Genomic DNA, 18,707 nt, shown 5'->3' with positions numbered 1-18,707 from the left:
GTCACTGACAGGCATGTGTGTGTGTTAGTGTGTGTGTGTGTGTATGTGTGTGTGTGTGTGTGTGTGTGTGTGTGTACATGTGCACACCGCAGTCCCTCTCCATATAAATCAGAGGTGTTGTCAGAGGAGGAGGGAAGATTGATGTTCAGGCGTGTTACTGTGGAGCTTACCCTGTAAATACACACACACATGCAGAGACACACATGTTTAATGCACACACAAAGATTGACTGACAAAAACATGACTGATGTGTGCGTGTGTGTATTCAGAAAGAGGAAGATTTTATTCTACAGCTTTAATCAGACTGCTTCCTGGCACATGGTGGCTGATAGGGAATCCAACGTTCAGTGTAAAATGAAGAAGAATTATGTATCGTCTGCAGCTTGGATTGAATCTGAGATGTGGGGATGTTTCCTAATAGAAGCGGCGAGGTCGAGGTTTTTAAAAGTCTTTCTCATCAGTCTCCAGTCTCTGTTCTCCGACCTCTGTGATGAGCTGCTTCTCAATTCCTCTTAAACTTCCTCCTGCGATGCTCCCTGCTAGTTCAGGAAATAAACATGAAGAATATACCCCTCAAAATCCTAATTAATAATCAATGACTGTATATAAATATGGACGACGCGTCTCCACTTCCTTATTGCACAAAAGTGAAGCCAAAACACCACCGAGGCGGGCGCTGCCATCTTGAACTGGTGACGTCTTTTGGAGCCAGAGACTGCACACGACAGATCAGGGGGTGGAGCCACGGTAATGATGTCCCGCCCCTTCTCTCCCCAGTCAGCAGGGGGCGATAGAGAGGGTTTGGCTTCCCATTATTATTATTTAAATGCTTAAACCAAACATGTGGGTGTGAGGACGTGTTCGATAGAGATGTTGCCTGCGATTGGTAGGTGTGCTAATGTAGGAAACGCTCCTGTGGGTCGTAGCAGGACTTCTCTGTTCATCTTTATTATCTATTCTATATTTATTCTTATGGTGTACTGCTGAAGGTTTGAGTCTGTGTGTGCTTCCCCCAATGAGAGCAAACAGCCGTCAGTGGACACAGCAGATATGGACGTTGGTACAGTCTGCCCTGCTACCAGAATAAATCTAATGTGGCATTATGTTATGGGTATATTTATTTATTTATTTGGCCTATTTTCCTTTATTAGACAGGACAGCTGAAGAGAGACAGGAAATACGGGGAAGAGAGCGGGGGATGACATGCAGCAAAGGGCCGAGGGCGGGAGTTGAACCTGCTGCGTCGCGGTCGCCTGCTCTACCCACTGAACGAAACCAGCACCCTGTGGCAACATTTATTTGACCCTCATGTAGAAACTAAGTGAATGAACTGTAGAAGAACTCAGAGAAGGGGGGCTTTAATTTCAACAGTTAACTAAAAACAGGTCGCTAAAGCGTCACATCTCCCTCTGCTGATCGAAGGTTTGTTAAAGGGCCAGTTCACTGATGTACAAGCTCAGTCCGATCATGCTGTCATGGGGAGCTAACGGCATTATGGTAGGTCGCTCTGTGCCTTTGGAGGACGTTATCCCCTTCTCCAATGGGCCCTGGAAAACCTCCACCAGACTACGTAAAACACGTCATCTGACGGAGGCCTGGGAGCTCGCTAAACTACACTTCCTGAATCTAGGACGCCGCCTCCGTCATGTCTCGTTCTAAATCGTCAGGTTTGAAAAGTCGACTGCAGACCTGAAGATGTTTTAGACGATCCACCGGTATATTCTCGTCGTATTTCAGATCCTGTCTCGCTCTGAGCCGTTGCCTATAACAAAAACGGTAGTATTTCACTCCAGCGTCTCTCGCTGGGCCGTTCCTTCCAGAGGGAGGGGCGCAGTGCATGCTGGGTGTTGTAGGAATGCAGAATGGGTGAAGCAACGAGCTGTTTGTACAACTTTCTCCACAGCTATGGCGCCAATTTCAAATTTTATTGCGTCTATCGCTTACAGAGAACACAGTGGCTTTTTCCAGGGGAGAATTTCTCCTTTAAAGACTTTTCATTAACCCTTTATAAGCATGGCTGGATTTACCTATTATAGGCACAACCACAAGCTGTCAGCTCCATTTGACTCCCTGTTTTGAATCCAGTCCTGCCCCTAAACAGTCAGCTGTTGTCTGATGGTGTAGAAGCCTGCAAGTCCAAACTATGGGAACCAGTCTGTACACCAGGGAGTGTTAGCGTCCTGGCAGGTGGATAAAACCTGGAGATTTACACTAAATGGACTCTGGGGAGAGAACAACACACCACATGTGAAAGACATGTGTGTGTGTGTGTGTGTGTGTGTGTGTGTGTGTGTGTGTGTGTGTGTGTGTGTGTGTGTGTGTGTGTGTGTGTACCAACCTAACAATGTAATTTATTTTCTCACAAAGAAGCAATCTCTCTGTGGGCTCCGCTGTTCTCTCTGCAGAATGACTCTCATCTTCTTTTTCCACCTCTGCCCGTTCCTCTTTTTTTCTGCTCTGACTTTCTTCTTCATTTCTCGTCCTCCAGGTCGAGGAGGAGACCACGCCTACTGGCCGTCTGACACCAACCTGATCGACAGGACCAGCATCAACGGTAGGAAACACACACACACACACACACACACACACACTGCTCTTCCGCTTGACTGAATCTGACTGTCAGAAAGGAGAATTACTTTTAGCTTCATTATTGGACTTGAGATTGTAATGAGACCAGTTCTCCTGGGAGCTGATTGGGTGTGTGTGCGTGCGTGTGTGTGTGCGTGTGTGTGTGTGATATTCTGCAGCATCATCAGATTATTACAGCGTCTCACTTGTTGTCTTTGATCGCTCGGCTCAGTCGTGTCTAAACTTATTTTAATGACCCGCCGCGTGCTGATTTACAGTCCGTTAGCGTCGCTTCCTGCTTGTTTTCGTTTCGCTGCCGGCAGAATTAATGAGATTCACCACCTCGCCATCAATCAGTGTTTTTTACAAACCGGAGGAAATAATCTCCTTCACTGAGAGACAGGATTAAGAGAGCGTCCTCATAAATCTTCTGCTTGTAGTTTTTAATTTAATGACAAAAGAAACAACAACATAACTGATAATTATTTAAAGCAGGACACTGACAGGAGACTAGTTTTAATGAAGACGATAGAGTCGACCCAAGATTCTGATGATTCGATTTAATAATGCAGCATTACACACTGCCGGGGTCAGCCCGACACATGGGTCTGTGACTGACTGGCTGACTGACTGACTGACTGACTGGCTGACTGACTGACTGACTGACTGACTGACTGACTGACTGGCTGACTGACTGACTGACAGTACTTTCAGAGCCAAATAAAGAAAAAAAATAACAACAACAACGGCCAGGAAACACTTCAAAATAAAAGCATTGTGTTGTCAGTTCGGGCTTTTACTTTGAAAAAGCATACCGGAAGTGTTGATCGACTTTACCCTCCATGGCTGTGACTCTGACTACAGGAAGAGACGTTAACATTGCTGTCAGAGACTCATCACAACTCATTTTCACCACTAAAAACAGCAGAACCTCCTATTCTCTACATTTTCGGCGCGTCACGCCAGCACTGTGAGGACTCAGCAGTCACGCACACGCCATGCTTCCAGTGTCGCCCACAAAAGCGCCCATTGACCTGCGGCGGTCAGCCACATGCGAGGTTTTGACCTCGCCTTGTTAAAAGAAATATGGAAAAGCATTCATCTTCTTTCTGCATCATAATAACTTTAATTATAAAGCAACTTTAAAATAAGAGTTTACAAAGTGCAAAAACACGAAACTCAGTCTGCAACGAAAAGAGCCCAAACAACATGGCCGACACAGCATGACCATACGAGGATACAGTCAGGGGCTGCATCCTCCGTAGAGGATGAGTCTATTGTAGCATCGACACTCAGGCCAATCTGAAATCAGTCGGTCTGGTCTACAGAGGATTTCCTGTTTGGGTCACCAGCTGTTCCTGCCCTTACCCTTGCGTCACCAAACGCTGCTCCTGTTGCCTAGCAACAGATAGCTAGTGGGCTAACAGGCTATCATAACTAACATCTTGTAACTTAAAGTCGAGCTGAAATGGCATTTTAAGAGTATCTAGCTTCCGTATCGTGACGTATTTCCGAGTGAAACAGGACGTGCAGGCGGGACATATCATTATAGGGATTTGATTTGATCGTTGAGAAGTGGGCGTAGACAGACGTTCTCCACAGCGCAACAGCTAGCTAACTGACCGAGCGTTCTTGGTGCTCTGCGGCTAAATGTTGCAGATTGATTGGTTGAAATTGTTTGGTGCTAACTTACGTAAGCACGCGTGAAATTTTGTTTTACCGGAAGAAAAAATGATCTGATTTTGATATAAGAATACGAAGAAATGGATTTTCTGTATTTTTTTTTGCCTGTATTGTCAAATAGATGCACAATGTTACCGGGGATGTGATCTAAAAGGATTAAAATGACATTTTTCATTTCACCTCGACTTTAACCTTTTATTTTAAAGATAATTTGTTTCAAGGCCCCTTTCATGTTTTAACATTTGTATCTCTGGATATTCGATTGAGTTAAAACCAAAGACGTTCACATGTAAAGTGTTTTTCTTGGCCTCGGCTTCAGAGTCCAACATGTTGTTTGAATTGGCACACGATGAGTCTATAAATGTTGGGCCCCGAAGGATGCACCTGATGGATCCTTTACGACCCGGGAAAATGAGGATGCATTTGTCGGCCGCTTCTGAAGGAGCCTTCAAATACGTTCCTTGAAGGATGCAGCCCCTGAGCTAATCTGAAGGATAAGGGATGTCAACACGCAGCAGAGAGTAAAAAGGGTAAAAGCAATAAAGAGCAATAAAAGAAAATAAATTAAACAGGAAGAAATAAAAGCAAAAAGGAAAAGAAATAAAAAGTAAGACATGTGAGACTACCACTCATCTCGACAGATGTAGGCCTTAAAGATGTACCATGTGTTATAAATGAGCCTGTGAACTACGCCAACACATTAAGAACAGATACATGCAGACGTCTGTTTGGATTTTAGCTCCACGACAGACAAAAACTTTGTAGTGTGACTTGGGAAGCCTCTGTTTCCTGCAGAGGGGACGAATGCTGTTGCTGTTTCTCAGGGACTTTATGCCCAACATTATCCATGTGCTGATGTTACGAGGTCAGGGTACCTGTAACATAGCAGGAGAAAAACGTGTGTTCGCAGTGTAATGCGTTTTGTTAAAGGTGACTCTCCCCTTCCCTGCTCCACACTATGCACACACAAATCACGGTCGTAACCATAACTGTCCGCTCTCATTTCTGCTTAAAGACAAACCGTCCAGTTACCTCTCCTCCGCAGAGAGGTCAGAGGTCAGGGTCTGTAGCTGCCGGTGATTCAGTGTCTCAGTGGAGGACAGCTGAGCAGCGTGTGTGTTGTAGCTGCTGCTGCCACAGGCGATCGTAAATCGTCCTCTCTGACCTCCGCCCCCCTCCGGCTTTATGGCGGGTCGGCGAGGGCGAAGCCTCGTTCATCAGCTGCCCCGTATTTCATCTTTAACACGCTGTCGTCCTTTATGTCGCGGAGCATCCTCTCGCTCGAAACATTACCAACAGAGAAGATTCACCTCTGACTCCGTGCACCACGTCACGTCTCTACAGTCTGTACAGCACTGAGCTGAGTGGAGACTGCAGCAGGTCGTTTGTGCAGCACAGTGTGTCTGCTGAAACGCACAAACACTACAGCTTCTTCACTCTGTAACCATCCTCTCCAGAGGAGGTGGCTGTTGTCAGGTGCTGAGAGCTGCACACCACTCAAGCAATATAGTTAAAAATATCTCAGCTCACATTTGCACAATTTCTTTCTTATTTTTAACATAGTTCAAATATAATATAGTTTCTAGATACTTTTGCATAAAAGCTACTCTGTGCAGAGAGACTGGCAACCTGAGACACAAGAATGAGGTTTGACGACTAAAACCAGATTGTAATCTGCATTCACAGGCAGATAACTCTGTTTGTAGAGATTCATAAACAGCTAATTCATCATAAAACGATAGCTGAGAGCCTCTCTGACCGTAGCCTGCTCAGGTATCTGTTTGTAGAGATAATAACAATAATAACAATAACAATAACTTTATTGCTCCCCAAAGGGAAATTCACTGTCTGGCATCTCATCTACCATTTACTGAAGAATTAAAAAGTCTGATGGCCGTGGCTACAAAGATCTTCTATATCTCTCCGTCCTGCAGCGAAGAGGAGCCGTCCATAACCGCTGTTTCTTTAGTCCATCCAGGTGTGATGAAGTGGATGATCCCTGTTGCTTCTTCACATGATTGAAGTCTCCTGATATTATTAAAAGTGCCTCAGGATGTTTAGTCTGTTTCCTGGCAGCTGTTTCATGGAGAAATTCACATGGAACTTCAGAGTCGACACCTCCCACGATGACTGATGGCAGAAAGGGCCTACATCTCCATTTCCAAGCCTTCACCTCTGCACCAGCACGGCAACCACGGAAACACTTCTCCATCTCAGCTGGAAGCGGGTGGCATCCTCCAGATTTGCTCCGTTTCAGTGAAAGATGTCACAGGAGCATTAGCGCGGTACTTTCTGTACACTGCCATAGTCCACACCGCGTTTAATGTTCTCATGTCTTCTTCGGTTTTGTTGATCCCTCTGTTCTCCGGCTCTTTGTGTCTTTTGAACTCTTCCAGCTCCTCTTTATCTCTTTCTTGCCTCAGTGAACGGGCTGACGTTATGCTGCATGTACTGGACTTCCTTCTGCTGCTAAGAGTGGATGTGGTTCTCCAGAGTCTGTGATCAGAGCTGTGGTCTGTTTGTCAAAGCAGCCGTGTGTTATTGAACAATAACGGGCTGTAGAACGCTGTTAATAACCAATCAGTGTTGGATATTAGTTCTAATTGGATGCCATGACTGAAGTTAATTATTGGTCTTGTTCTCTGACACAGCAGAGTGATTAGTATGCCGGTCCATACGTCCGACTCCTCTGATAACTCAACAGCTGCAGACTGGAGATGGTTTAATGACCTCTGTGACCTTTATTCTCACTGCACCTTAAAACCAGGAGCGAGCGTCAGCACAGAGTCAGATTTCAGTTTGAAAGAGAATGAAAAGGTTGCTCTTAAAGAAAAGAAGAGGCAGAAAGATGATGAAACCCAACTTACAAAGAGCAAAGAGAAAAGAAAGGAGCGTAGTATTGTGCTCCCTGTGCAGCAGCTGTAAGCCGTGATGGATTGTGCTTTTCATTGAGAGAGACGCTGAATGGAGGGAGAGAGAGAGAGAGAGAGGTGAAGTGCCTCTTTCTCTCCCTCAAGCTTTTTTCCTCTTCTTTCTTTCCTTATCCTCCACGCCATTTCCTCTCTTCCCATTCCTCCCTCTCTATCATCTTTCCTCTTCCTCTCTCTCTCTCTTCCTCCTCTCCATCCAGACTTCATGCTCCCCCTGTGTTTCCTATTTTCTCTCTCTCTCTGCTTCAAGGTCGAGTTAATGAATGACAGAGCGTGTCATCAATTCCCCTTTCTCCCTTTACACCTGTCATAGTCCCCTCTCTCTCACACACACACACACACACACGCGCGCGCGCTGTGTATTGATCTGTACAGCAGCAGCAGCAGCAGCTTTGTGTTGTCAGTCCGGTGAAACGGCTGTTGGTTTCATTCAGCAGGCTTTTATTTTGAAGCTGTTTTTACGTCACTTAAATTCCAAAGTAAATGTTGAAGGATTTTACATGTGCAGCGTTTACAGTGATGAACACACGCGCTGGTACAAGCTGGAGAGACAGCATCAGGGTGATGAGAGGCGTGGATTAGCTTCCAGTTATGTTTTCAACACATTTCATTGTTGCATTTTGGAATTGTAATAGAAGTAACAGTTCAGAGAAAGTGCAAAACATCATGTAAATGTGAAGTCCACATGTTACACAGGGCCTCTCAGTTAGCATTGACTTTATTTGTGCTTCACCTGCTGTAGAAGTTAATGGCTGCCGATCTTAATGAATTGAAATGTTTTTCCATTTGTGATGGAAAATAAAAAACAAAAGTATAATTATGTTTACATCTCGCTTTTCAATTTAGAAAGATGCCAAAACAAGAGTAAAATAAAAACTTTAATTAAAACTACTAAAGTCAAACACTGCCATAATGAGACTCAAATCAAATGTGAAACGGACTTAAGGCTCTCAATAGAAATGATCGCAGTGCTCGTCAATGTCACTTCTCCCTCACCGACCAATCAAAATAGAGAAGGGGCGGGACTTCCGTTGCCGGAGGAGAAGCTAATCCTTTCGTTTTTTCGAGGGTACAATTTCCAGGTGTAGCGCTGCTGCTAACGCTGCTGCTTGTTTTTCTTTTCTTTGTAAACTTTCCTTGAATAAAAGCAAATATGAAGAAAAAAAGAGCGATTTAAAACAGACTTAAGGGTCACGACCGAGGGAAGCGGAAGTGCTGTGAGACAACTTTCGTATAGCAACAGTAAGCGCTTTCCTATGTCTTTCCGGTGTTCTGCAGGTTTTACACCGAACCTGTGTTTGTCAGACATCGCCTTCTGAATCCAAAATAATTCCCGATAGCAGAAGTGTTTTTCTTCATCAACCTCATTCACCTCGCTCCTCTCTGCTACCTAGCATCACTTCAGGGTGGCTAACGGCTAGCTGGGGCTGAGTGTGAATGCATGCTGTGTGTACATAAAGTTTTTTGTTATTGGTATTTTGCAGTGAGTTTATCACATATTAAAATACGTATAATAATGAAAGTTCAATTTATTTTTCACCCCTATAGTAATCCATACAAAAATGAAAAATCTGAGCCATTAACTTTCGTAATTCTTAAACTCTTAATTCAAATAAGAAACAATACAGACAAGAAACCTGCTGCTTCAACACATTTCTCTTTTTTCTGCGTCTTTCAGAGTCTCCCATTGGTCAGATGCGTCCTCCTCACGGCAGCGCCACGCCTCAGAAGAACAGTAACCTCCTGGTCATCATCGTGGTGTCTGTGGGAGCCGTCACCGTGGTGGTCGTCGTCATCGTGGCGCTCATCTGCACCCGGCGCTCCTCGGCCCAGCAGAGGAAGTAAGACGTGTTATTCATCTGTGGGATGATGGTGGGGAACAGATGTCGGAGTAACGAGGCAGATGGTTGATGGGCCTTCCTGGTTGTTTGTGTTTTTAATTGAAATTCAGTCCAAATGTGTTTCCGACACACGTCTGAAAAATGCTACCAAACAAAAAGGATCCGGAACAATCCACCGAAATCTGGAGAAGGAAAAACTTCCCACTCAGTAAATCTCAGGTTTCATCCATGCCAGACTGCAGAAATATTTCACAGTGATAAACAGAGCTATATAGATACCCACAGAATACAGAGGCCATTACCAATAGTAAGAAATGTAAGTCTAATTTATAATCAGTTCACAATGTATTAGTAGGCAGTGTTTTTTTAATAACAGTGACTTTCTCAGCAGCCAAATGCATCAAAATATGAAGCTGTAGGTTCATGTTTTTATTAATGTTTAATGTGATATTGAAGTCATGTTGAAGAAGTATGGAGACAGTGTTTGGTTGGCAATGGGTGGGTCAAACAAGCACAGGGCTTTCATCAAAGAGATTGGGGTTCAATTTCCATGTGACACACACACAGTAAATATTGACTTCTTTTTAAGATACCGTAAAATCCAGAATATAAGACGCCGTCTGTTTTTGTATCCCAGATGATTAAAAGGTTTTCTAAAGCTATTTATGAATACAAACTTAATATAAGTTAGTTAATTTAACTTAAAGTTATTTCAACACTTTATTTTCATTTAAAACACATTCAAAACACACAAATTACAGCCGACCATCTGTCTTCACCGTGACGAGTTAGCAGTCCTGCTAGCTACCGGTGCGCTAGCTGAGCACTACAGTAACGTTGGTTGTTGTGAGTGCGGCGGCTGCACTGGCGATCATGACAGCACATATCAGTGACGAAGCTTTAGCTGGATTATAGCGCCATCGTCTGGGTAAAATACCGCAACACACGAAAGTACCTCTCTGCATTTTATACTGGTTTATTGGTCGCATCGGTATATAGGACACAGCCCGCTTTTTAGATGAAAAAAAATGTATTAAAAGTGCTCAGAATTTTATGGTATGTAAAGAAGTTAGTGACGTGACAACATGTTAATTATAATTGTCCACTGAATAATACTAAACTAGCTCACTCTTATTTGCTAACTTGACCGCAGTGAGCTGCAGGTGCCGAACAGATGCTGGAGAGGGACGCCTTCATAATCATATTCTGAAGCGTTGTGTCACAGGCTGCTGTGTTGGAACGAGGATGTTGTACAGATGGTTTTATTTTATAATCCTGTTCACGTCGTTTCGATTTTATAATCCAGTTTGTCAGGTTTTTTATTGTACAACCCAATTCTTTCTCAGTTGGTGCTATTTATAATCCCATTTGTCAGGTTTAGCTTTGTTCCTTTCTTTAATCCATTTTGTGTCGTTTCACTTGGTAGTATTTCATAATCCAGTTTGTCAGGTTTGTCATTCTGTTTTATTTATAATAAAGGTCATGACCTTTATATTGGTATTATTTTGTAATCAGAGGTTTCAGCCAGTATAATCTAGTTCTGTTTTATTATCCAGTATATTTGACCCTCAAAACGGATTGTGTTCCAGCCTATCAGAGAAGACATTTGAATCTCTCTGATAACTATTTTCTTCTTCTTGTACCTGCTAACGTCCTTGCCTGTGCAGGAAGAGAGCGAGCCACAGCGCCAGTAAGAGGAAGGGCAGCCAGAAGGACCTGCGACCTCCCGACCTCTGGATCCACCACGAGGAGATGGAGATGAAGAACATGGAGAAGGCGCCCAGTGTCGCCCCGTCCGGACACGACTCGCCCATCCAGTCCTGCCAGGACCTCCCCCAGGTGGCACACAGCCAATCAGAGAGCCAGATGGGCAGCAAGAGCAGCCACTCAGGTACAGGACGGATGCTGATTTATTGATTCTTTCTTTGGTGCAGACTTCATGTTAAAGCTCAACAAAATACGACAACAATAAGTCCTTAGTTTGGCTGTTTTTCATCTGCATGCTTTTATTCTTCATCGTTATGGTGCTAACTGATTGATTTACAGTGATCTTTTGTCAGAGTGGAAAATAGTTACCGTTCCATTTTTATTGTTTTCCTTTAAAAGTTTAAGACCTGAGATAAATGTATGAATTCCTGTTGGCTGCAGGAGCCGATGCTGACGAGGCGTCCAGCAGCATATCCACTCTCGACCGCTCCATGGCTGCCAGGAGGGGAACACGAGGCAAAATGATGATTCCTATGGACTCACAGCCGAGCAACACACGTAAGTCTTACAACTGTGTGTCTGTGTGTTTGCATTGGTCTCGAAGGAACTGAATGTATCTTTGCTCAAAGGTTTCAGCAGCCATGTCTAGAGGCTCTGAGAGAGAAACAACCATGCTTTGAAGTTAATGCTAACATCAGTATGCTAGCTAGATAGCTTTAATACACGTGCGTCTCCCAAACAACAAATGTCACTTAAGGGTGCACAACTGGTGGAGAAAACGCTGTGTGAAATCTTCTTTGTGTTACTTTCAGCCGGAGCTGTAACGTTCAAAGTTGCACAGTTACAGATGGTGGTCTGACCATCTTACTTTCCTGCTGTCTTATTTTATGTAGTTTGTTGCAAATCTACCCAACAGCCAACCAAGACCATGATAATAGACTCCCTCGGTGGTGTCTGTCTTTCAACTAGCTAACGCTAACTGAAAAACAGAGCAGATTGGAGTAGCCCTAATGCCTGACAGTCAGTAATTTAGGTATGACAAACCTGGGTTTTCCTTCCTGGACATGATGTTAAAGACCCCTCCAGTGAAAATCCAGTGTGGTGTTTCACATGTGCTACAAGACATACCAGGGACATCAGCAGTCGTCTCCATGGCTGGGTCTGTCTGCTTTTAAACTGCAGTGTACCAAGGACAGGCTGAACAACACGTATTCAGATTGGCAGGTTTGTGATGTCACAAACCTAAGGAGCCAATCCTGTTGATGGACGCGGCAACACTATGCATATCATTACATGTATCCTATGGCAACCACTTCAGCGATGTGCGAGCCAGCTGTAACGGTCATCGTAATGTTTGCTAACTCACTACAAGTTAACTTTCAACAAGTTTCCACTAAACGATGTCAGAGACGTGTTTTGTTTTCGCGATGGAGGGGGCAGTTGAAAATTTGCATAGTGGGCGGGGCCTATGCAGATTTAGGGATTTTTAATGAGGGAGAAGGAGGAGATTTCAAGCAGAGCATTGACTGGAGCTGCTCTTTAAGGAACATTGTGTTTTGTTTTATAATGCTGACGTGAAGCAGGTGTTAAGTAAACCATGTTAACCATCTTAGATTTGTTGGTTAGTTAACATTCACTAATTTGCATTAAAACAAAGAAATGTCAGTCTTCCAAGTCTTTGTTTAAAATCATAGTTTGCACATGTTGAAATCTAAACCTGTTGATGGCTGTAGATAAAAAGTGATGAAGAGTGATTACAAATTATCCTGCGAGGAACATCCCTTTCAGAAACAGAATCAATCCAATCGTTGAGATATTTCACTCAAAACCACAAATGTTAAATGTTATGTCACTGTGGCATTAAAGTGAAAGTTCAGAGACTCACCAAAGTCCACAGGATTCATGTTCTGGGGGTCTTCAATGGGTGCACCAAATGTAATGTCAATCCATCCAACAGCTGTTGAGATATTTTTGTCCAAGCTGGAGTCCATGGAGACACAATGCTAGCAGGGCTACGACCTAGCTTGAGGTACAAAACCTTATCTTTTTTTATCAGTTGTTGGTGGTTTAATGGTCTCAGGTGTTTTTGACTCTAGTATATAAAGATCATGTTGTGTTATATAAGATTATGATGGTTGGCAAAGGCTTAGAACCCAAACTGAGCTGACAGCGAGCAGGAAGTTATAACTTTCACGTTCCTTTAGAAAGGTTCAAATCTAAATCCACATTTGGTTCTTTGAATGTTTGGTGATGTCACGGCTCCACAGTTCCTCATTAAATACAGATTCCTGAGTCCAGGGCCCAACCCAACATGACCTGAAACTGTTGAGCATCATGGGCCCTTCTTCTTCTTCTTCTTGGTTTTTGGGGCGTCTCCTGAGACGTCTGCAGCAGTGGGGTGTCTTAGGGTGACACACCACATCTCTGTTTCCTCTCTGTCCTTCTTTGAGTGGTTTAGATGTAAAAAGTCTTTCATGCAGAGACAGAAGTGAAGTTGAGGGAAGGGAGCACACACACACACACACACACACACACACTGTCTCACGCTGATAATTAGCTTGTATGTTCCTTCAGACAGACTCAGAGGACAGAGGAGGAAAGGGAGAAGATCTGAGGACCAGCAGAGAGAGAGAGAGAGTTTAAGAAACATAAGAGACATAGAGAGCAGAGAGTTTCTCTGAGCCCTCGTCAGATGGGAATATCAAGTTTTCTTTAACCCCAAAACACCGGAATTCACTTTAAGTGTCACTTTACGGTGTCTGAACGGGTTCATACGTGTGTGTACACTTCCGGATGAAAGGACATCAGAAGCTTGTGTTCTCCAGCAGCGACTCTGATGACGCAGTAACGTGACGTTTGAAATCAGACTTTGTTTAAACCTGAGAGGTCTGCATTAGAAATGTATCCAGCATTGTTGTTTTTAGTTCATGTGAAGGCGTTTCTTGGTGTATCGTATCATCTTTATATCTATAGAATCTTTACAACCTAAGCTAAAAGGTTATGTAAGTCAGTGAACTGCAATCATTCATAAAAGTATTGAAACAGACGATATTTGAGTCTCCAGGCATTTTGATTCATCTCCAATAGAAAATAGAAAAAATAGTCTGTTTTATTGTGTTTCCTTGTTGTTTATTCATTCCTTGGAGAGTTCTTCAAAGCTGTAACTCAAATCTGTACAACCTGATGGTTTTGTACGTCATGCTCTGGCTTATATGTATACGGTGGCCGACAAGGGAAATGACCCTGCAACGGCCCAACCGATTTCCATTAGAAGAAACTTCCAGGGCGCCGGTTTAGCTCAGCGGTTAAATCGCACGGCTCAAGTACAGCGGCTACAGTCCTCGATGCGTCGGCCCGGGTTCAACTCCCACCCTCAGCCAGCTTCCAACTCTATCCACTTTCCTCTCATTCAATAAAATCATAAAAGGCCCCCCAAAAAAATCTTAAAAAACCTATATTAGTAAGTTCCATTGAGCGCCCCCTACAGGCCTGGAGCACTACAGTTGTCTTGACTGGATTTGCAGCATTTTTCTTTTGCGTGTGTTTTCTGGGTTTGTGTGTTTTTGGTTTTGCATCGTTTCTGTGTTTGCAGCGTGTTCAATGTTAAAGCATTTGTTTCGCCTTTAGCAGCACGTTTTCTCATGTGCAGGATGTTTCTATCGTTGCATTTGTTTTGGACTTTTTGTGCATGTGTTTCTTAATCTGTAGCCTGTTTCTTCTGATGGAATCGTTTGGGCCGTTGCAGCCCAATTGCACCTGTCGGCCGCCGTCATTATGCTTTATAATTTAGATCAGAATTACACAAACAAAGATCTCCAACAGCAAGACTGCAACGCTCTGTGCCACCATGTTTTATATCACACAACGAACAAATGAATAATGATGCAGAAGCCAGAAGCCTTTGCTGAGTGCTCGAGCTTTAATAGTTTATACTGTAGATCAATTTAAACAGGATCATGAAACAAAACTTCCCCCGCGGCCATTTTGATGCATTTTTTCGCCTGTTTTTTAAGCACGTATTTTGTTATTGATGTCATCAATCAACTTATAACTTGCTGGCGTGATAATGCAAGAGACTTTCAGCTCCAACATAAAGAAGGCTCGAGCTAATGTCTGTTCATGTCTAGCCTGTAAAAACACCTGAGAAGGCTCAACATTCACAAATGAATGCTGCACTTGATTTTTCCTTCACACTCACGTTAAGTGTTAATCTATTAATGTCTCTCTTCTACGATCACCTAGAAGATTAAAGTGAAATAAGAAGTTGGATTTGAAGTTCTAAAGTTATAAACTGTGACAATAGAAACCTCTGAAGCGACTGAAAGCAGATCAGAAACTCTGACTTTCCTTCAGATGTTCCAGCCTCACAGAGCTGTGATGTCTGCAGCTCTCTGATGGAGGAGTCCAGCTGATTTCAAAGTTCTGTTTGGTTTAAGAACACTCCAGGAACTCTTCAGTCTCTTCTGTTCAGGCTGCAGCTCTGTTCAGACCCCCGCTGCGTTACAGCAACAGTCAAACTTCACGGCTGTTCGGCTGATGAGATTAAGCCTCAGTGCTCTCTGCCGCTGTCCCAAAACACTGAATACTCTCACATTTGTGACGGCTGGGATTGGATCAGGAGTTGGTGCCTTTGAGCTCTTGATTGGCTGAACACATCTGATCCAGGTAATGAGCTGTGGGTGGAGCAGGAAAAACTGAATAGGACCAATGATTGTAGAAAAAGAAGGACAACGTCTCCACTTCCTCTCGTTGTACAAAAGTGATGCCATCATCTGCCTGGAGCGGGCGCTGCCGTCTTGCTCATCTGTATCCAGAGTGTGTGCAGCAGAGAGCAGCTGGTGGAGCCGCAGTATCGACGCCCCGCCCCTTCCTCTACCCAAAACACACCTTTACCTTGAGGCCTTGCCGTGTTGGAGCCCTCAGGTGTCCTTGGCGTGTTGGAGCCCTCAGGTGTCCTTGCCATGTTGGAGCCCTCAGGTGGGCTCAGTCTGCAGCAGAACAGCTTCTTGTGTCGGTCTGAAGCGGATATTCACGCTTATGGAAAGTTCAGTGACTGTAGTGTTAGTGTTAGTTACGTCTCCTCTCGCCGTTCCTCCTCTACTCTGCTACTCGGGAACAGAACGCTGCCTGAGTCTGATTTGTCCACAGAGCTGTCAATCATGAGGCCACACCCCCTTTTTAGAGCATCAAATAAACATGAACATTTGTACATAAATCAGCATGATAAGAACTAACTATAATGACAGAAACCATGTTTGAGAAAAATGTATTTGACGTGTATTTTGATTTTATAGTTTGACTCATGTCCCATCTGTTAACATGGAGGAGGCGGGCTTTATGAGCTATACTGCAGCCAGTCTGCAGGGGGCGAGAGAGAGGGTTTAGGGAGCTGTCATGTCGGCCATCTTTTATACAGTCTGTGGATCGGACAGTGGGGCCAAGGTTGGAGTGGAACCAGCAGCCCATGCAGCGAGGACTTTGCCTCTGGCTGCCTGCTCTACCAGCTGAGCTAAACCAGCGCCCCGGGGTTCTTGCACACCACTATGTGGTGTTTGCATGTGTTTAAATGATGTGCTGGCACCATGGAAACAATGCATGTCTTTATTATTGGGAAAGGTTTGCAGTATGTTTAGAGAAAACGATTGGGGTTGACTTTGGGACTTAAACCCCCGTCCCCTGAGTGAAAGTCCGGTGTTTGTGTGACACATCCATCGTCCCCAAACCTGCACCCCAGACGCACTGCATGTGTCTTTTACTACGTCCTTTAAGAGACCTTTAAGAGGATTAATTTCTCTACATCAAAACAAAGGTTCTTATTGACTTTTCATTGGAATTGTGGCACCATCCTCTAATGCGGTGTTAAAAGGCCACAGGCCGCAACAACCCTGGATTAACAAATAAATCCCTAAATTGTGTTGAAAGAACAAACTAAGCTTGTGACATACGCCTGCTGGGGTGCAAGGTACCAGTAGTCCAGGAACAGATGTCATCAGGTTGTTCCCAACCATCACTGAGTGTTTCGACCCTTAACCACAACACTCTCTGGTTGGTGGGTCGGCAGTGGTGGCCAAATCACTGCCCCTCTGCTTCCAGCTTCCCTCCTCCTGCCTGCTTCATATCCAGCAGGAGGCTCGTTCTGCCTCCTCTGCTGGTTTCTTGCTCCTTCATCCAGACCCAGAGTTGACAACAATCGCCAGGTTGACTTGGCTGGGAAACCTCTACAACCAGTCTCCACAGGGAACAACCACGCCTGTCCTTGCACCCCTGAACCAGGAGCTGATACCTCAAGGTGTTTCTCTCATGGGCCTCTTTTCATCCCTCCTCCCAAAGCACTGTTAGTTTGACCAGAATTATTTTCTTGTGTTCGGTAGACCACGGGCGAACATTGTAGGGTGAGAAGTATATGGATTGTTTTCACCTGATTACCATATATTAGCCTGATTTAGCGGAGCAACCTGTAAATAACCAGGCAAAGTGATGGTGTCAGACTTCTGAGACACCCCCCGCCAGCTCCCTCACACTGTGGGTTGGATTCATGGAGGTAGTAGCTGTCTGGAAAACACCCACACGTCTGTCTGTGTGAAACCTCTTTAAGTCATCGACAGACTGATGTAGCATCTCTGCAGGATCTGTGAGAACAGCAGCGACGCCGCATCACATCCATGAACCATTTTGTAGTCTGTGTGGAAACACGTCGTCTAATTGCTGCCTTCTGCCTGTGCAGTGTGTGTGTGTGTGTGTGTGTGTGTGTCACTGTGTGTGCATCACTCTGAGCTGAAGTTTCACCTGCTCTCCGTCAGTCTTCAGTCGTTGTGTCTCCGCGTCCTCCTTTCGCTCCTCTCCCCGTCTTGTTGTTGCTGCCGGTGTCACAAACTGAAGCTGCTGCTCTGAATGGAAACAACGAGGTTACGACGCTGCGTGTTTCATTTCTGGAGGCTGTGAGTCAGCGGGTGACTGATAATTTTTTCAAGCATGTGACGAGCACTCCTGTGTGCGTGTGTGTGTGTGTGTGTGTGTGTGTGATATGTGGGTCACAGTAAAGCAGGGAAACCCTTCAGGCTTCCTCAGCCAACACGCAGACCCGTCCTCCAGTCGGACCTACTTTTTCTCTCCGTTTCACTTCCTGTCATGTTTCACGCTTCATAACTTTTACTTTATTTGATCTTTTTGTCAAAGTTCTGTCAGGAAGACTTTTCCTCTCCTCCGTCATTAATTCTTTCAAAGCTTTTTTTTCTACTTTCTACTAGCTGCTACTTTTCTTCTTGAATTTTGAGAAGCTTTTAAACCGTTCCTGCTGGCTTGCATGAGAACAACTAAATGTTTTTACATCTAATAGAAGATTGTCCTCCTCCTCCTGTAAGAGAAAAGTCTCATTAGAGGAATAACAAGAGCAAACACTGTTTAAAAAGGCATCAAACACCTTCATTCTTTTTATCTGACATGCAAAATGATTAACAACATCAACCAGTGAGGATGTAATCGCACCACAAACGGCCTTTTATCAGCTGTAATCTCTTCCATTAGAAAGCTCAGCCTGAAGGTTCATCGTCATCTTTTGTTCTCAGTGACAGGAAAGCAGTGAGAATGAGAGAGGAGAAGAAATGATGCTAAAATCTGCGATATTAGCACGTTTGTGAAACTGTGTCTCCTGGGATTTTTAAAGACTAAAAACAACAGTGAGAGAAAAGTTCAATGTTATGAATAATCTGCTGATGATTTAATTTCAGGTTAATGAATCAATTAGAACAAATCAGCATGACTTTAAAGTCGTGCAACAACCGACACGGCGGGGTACACGCTACCTGATTCGCTCCTTCAGACAAAAGTAAGCAAAGTCCTGATTCTCTGATGTTCTAAAGATGATCTCTCAGATGTTCCTGCGGTGTGACGGATGTTAGAGTGATTTTATTCCCCCGATCTGCGCGAAAGAATCATGGATGCTCCGATTTCAGATAAACATCTTCAATATTTACGATCT

At 44.2% G+C, this 18,707-nt stretch overlaps 1 protein-coding gene across 1 annotated transcript in view; it reads left to right on the top strand.

The window, feature by feature from the left end:
* Window positions 1-18,707, top strand: part of dcc (DCC netrin 1 receptor) — a 291,775-nt gene that overhangs the window by 236,127 nt on the left and 36,941 nt on the right. The window contains exons 22-25 of the mRNA XM_069677215.1: window positions 2,489-2,554; window positions 8,860-9,022; window positions 10,690-10,913; window positions 11,171-11,287. Of these exons, the coding sequence (XP_069533316.1) occupies window positions 2,489-2,554; window positions 8,860-9,022; window positions 10,690-10,913; window positions 11,171-11,287 (570 nt within the window). The remainder of the gene's footprint in view (window positions 1-2,488; window positions 2,555-8,859; window positions 9,023-10,689; window positions 10,914-11,170; window positions 11,288-18,707) is intronic.

The sequence above is a fragment of the Semicossyphus pulcher genome, unplaced genomic scaffold (genome assembly GCF_022749685.1).
Source record: "Semicossyphus pulcher isolate SPU_LCO1_2020_fin unplaced genomic scaffold, fSemPul1.0.p SCAF_28, whole genome shotgun sequence".
NCBI lineage: Eukaryota > Metazoa > Chordata > Actinopteri > Labriformes > Labridae > Semicossyphus > Semicossyphus pulcher.
Note: the sequence above shows the minus strand (reverse complement) of the source record. Positions and strands in the feature narration are given on the sequence as shown.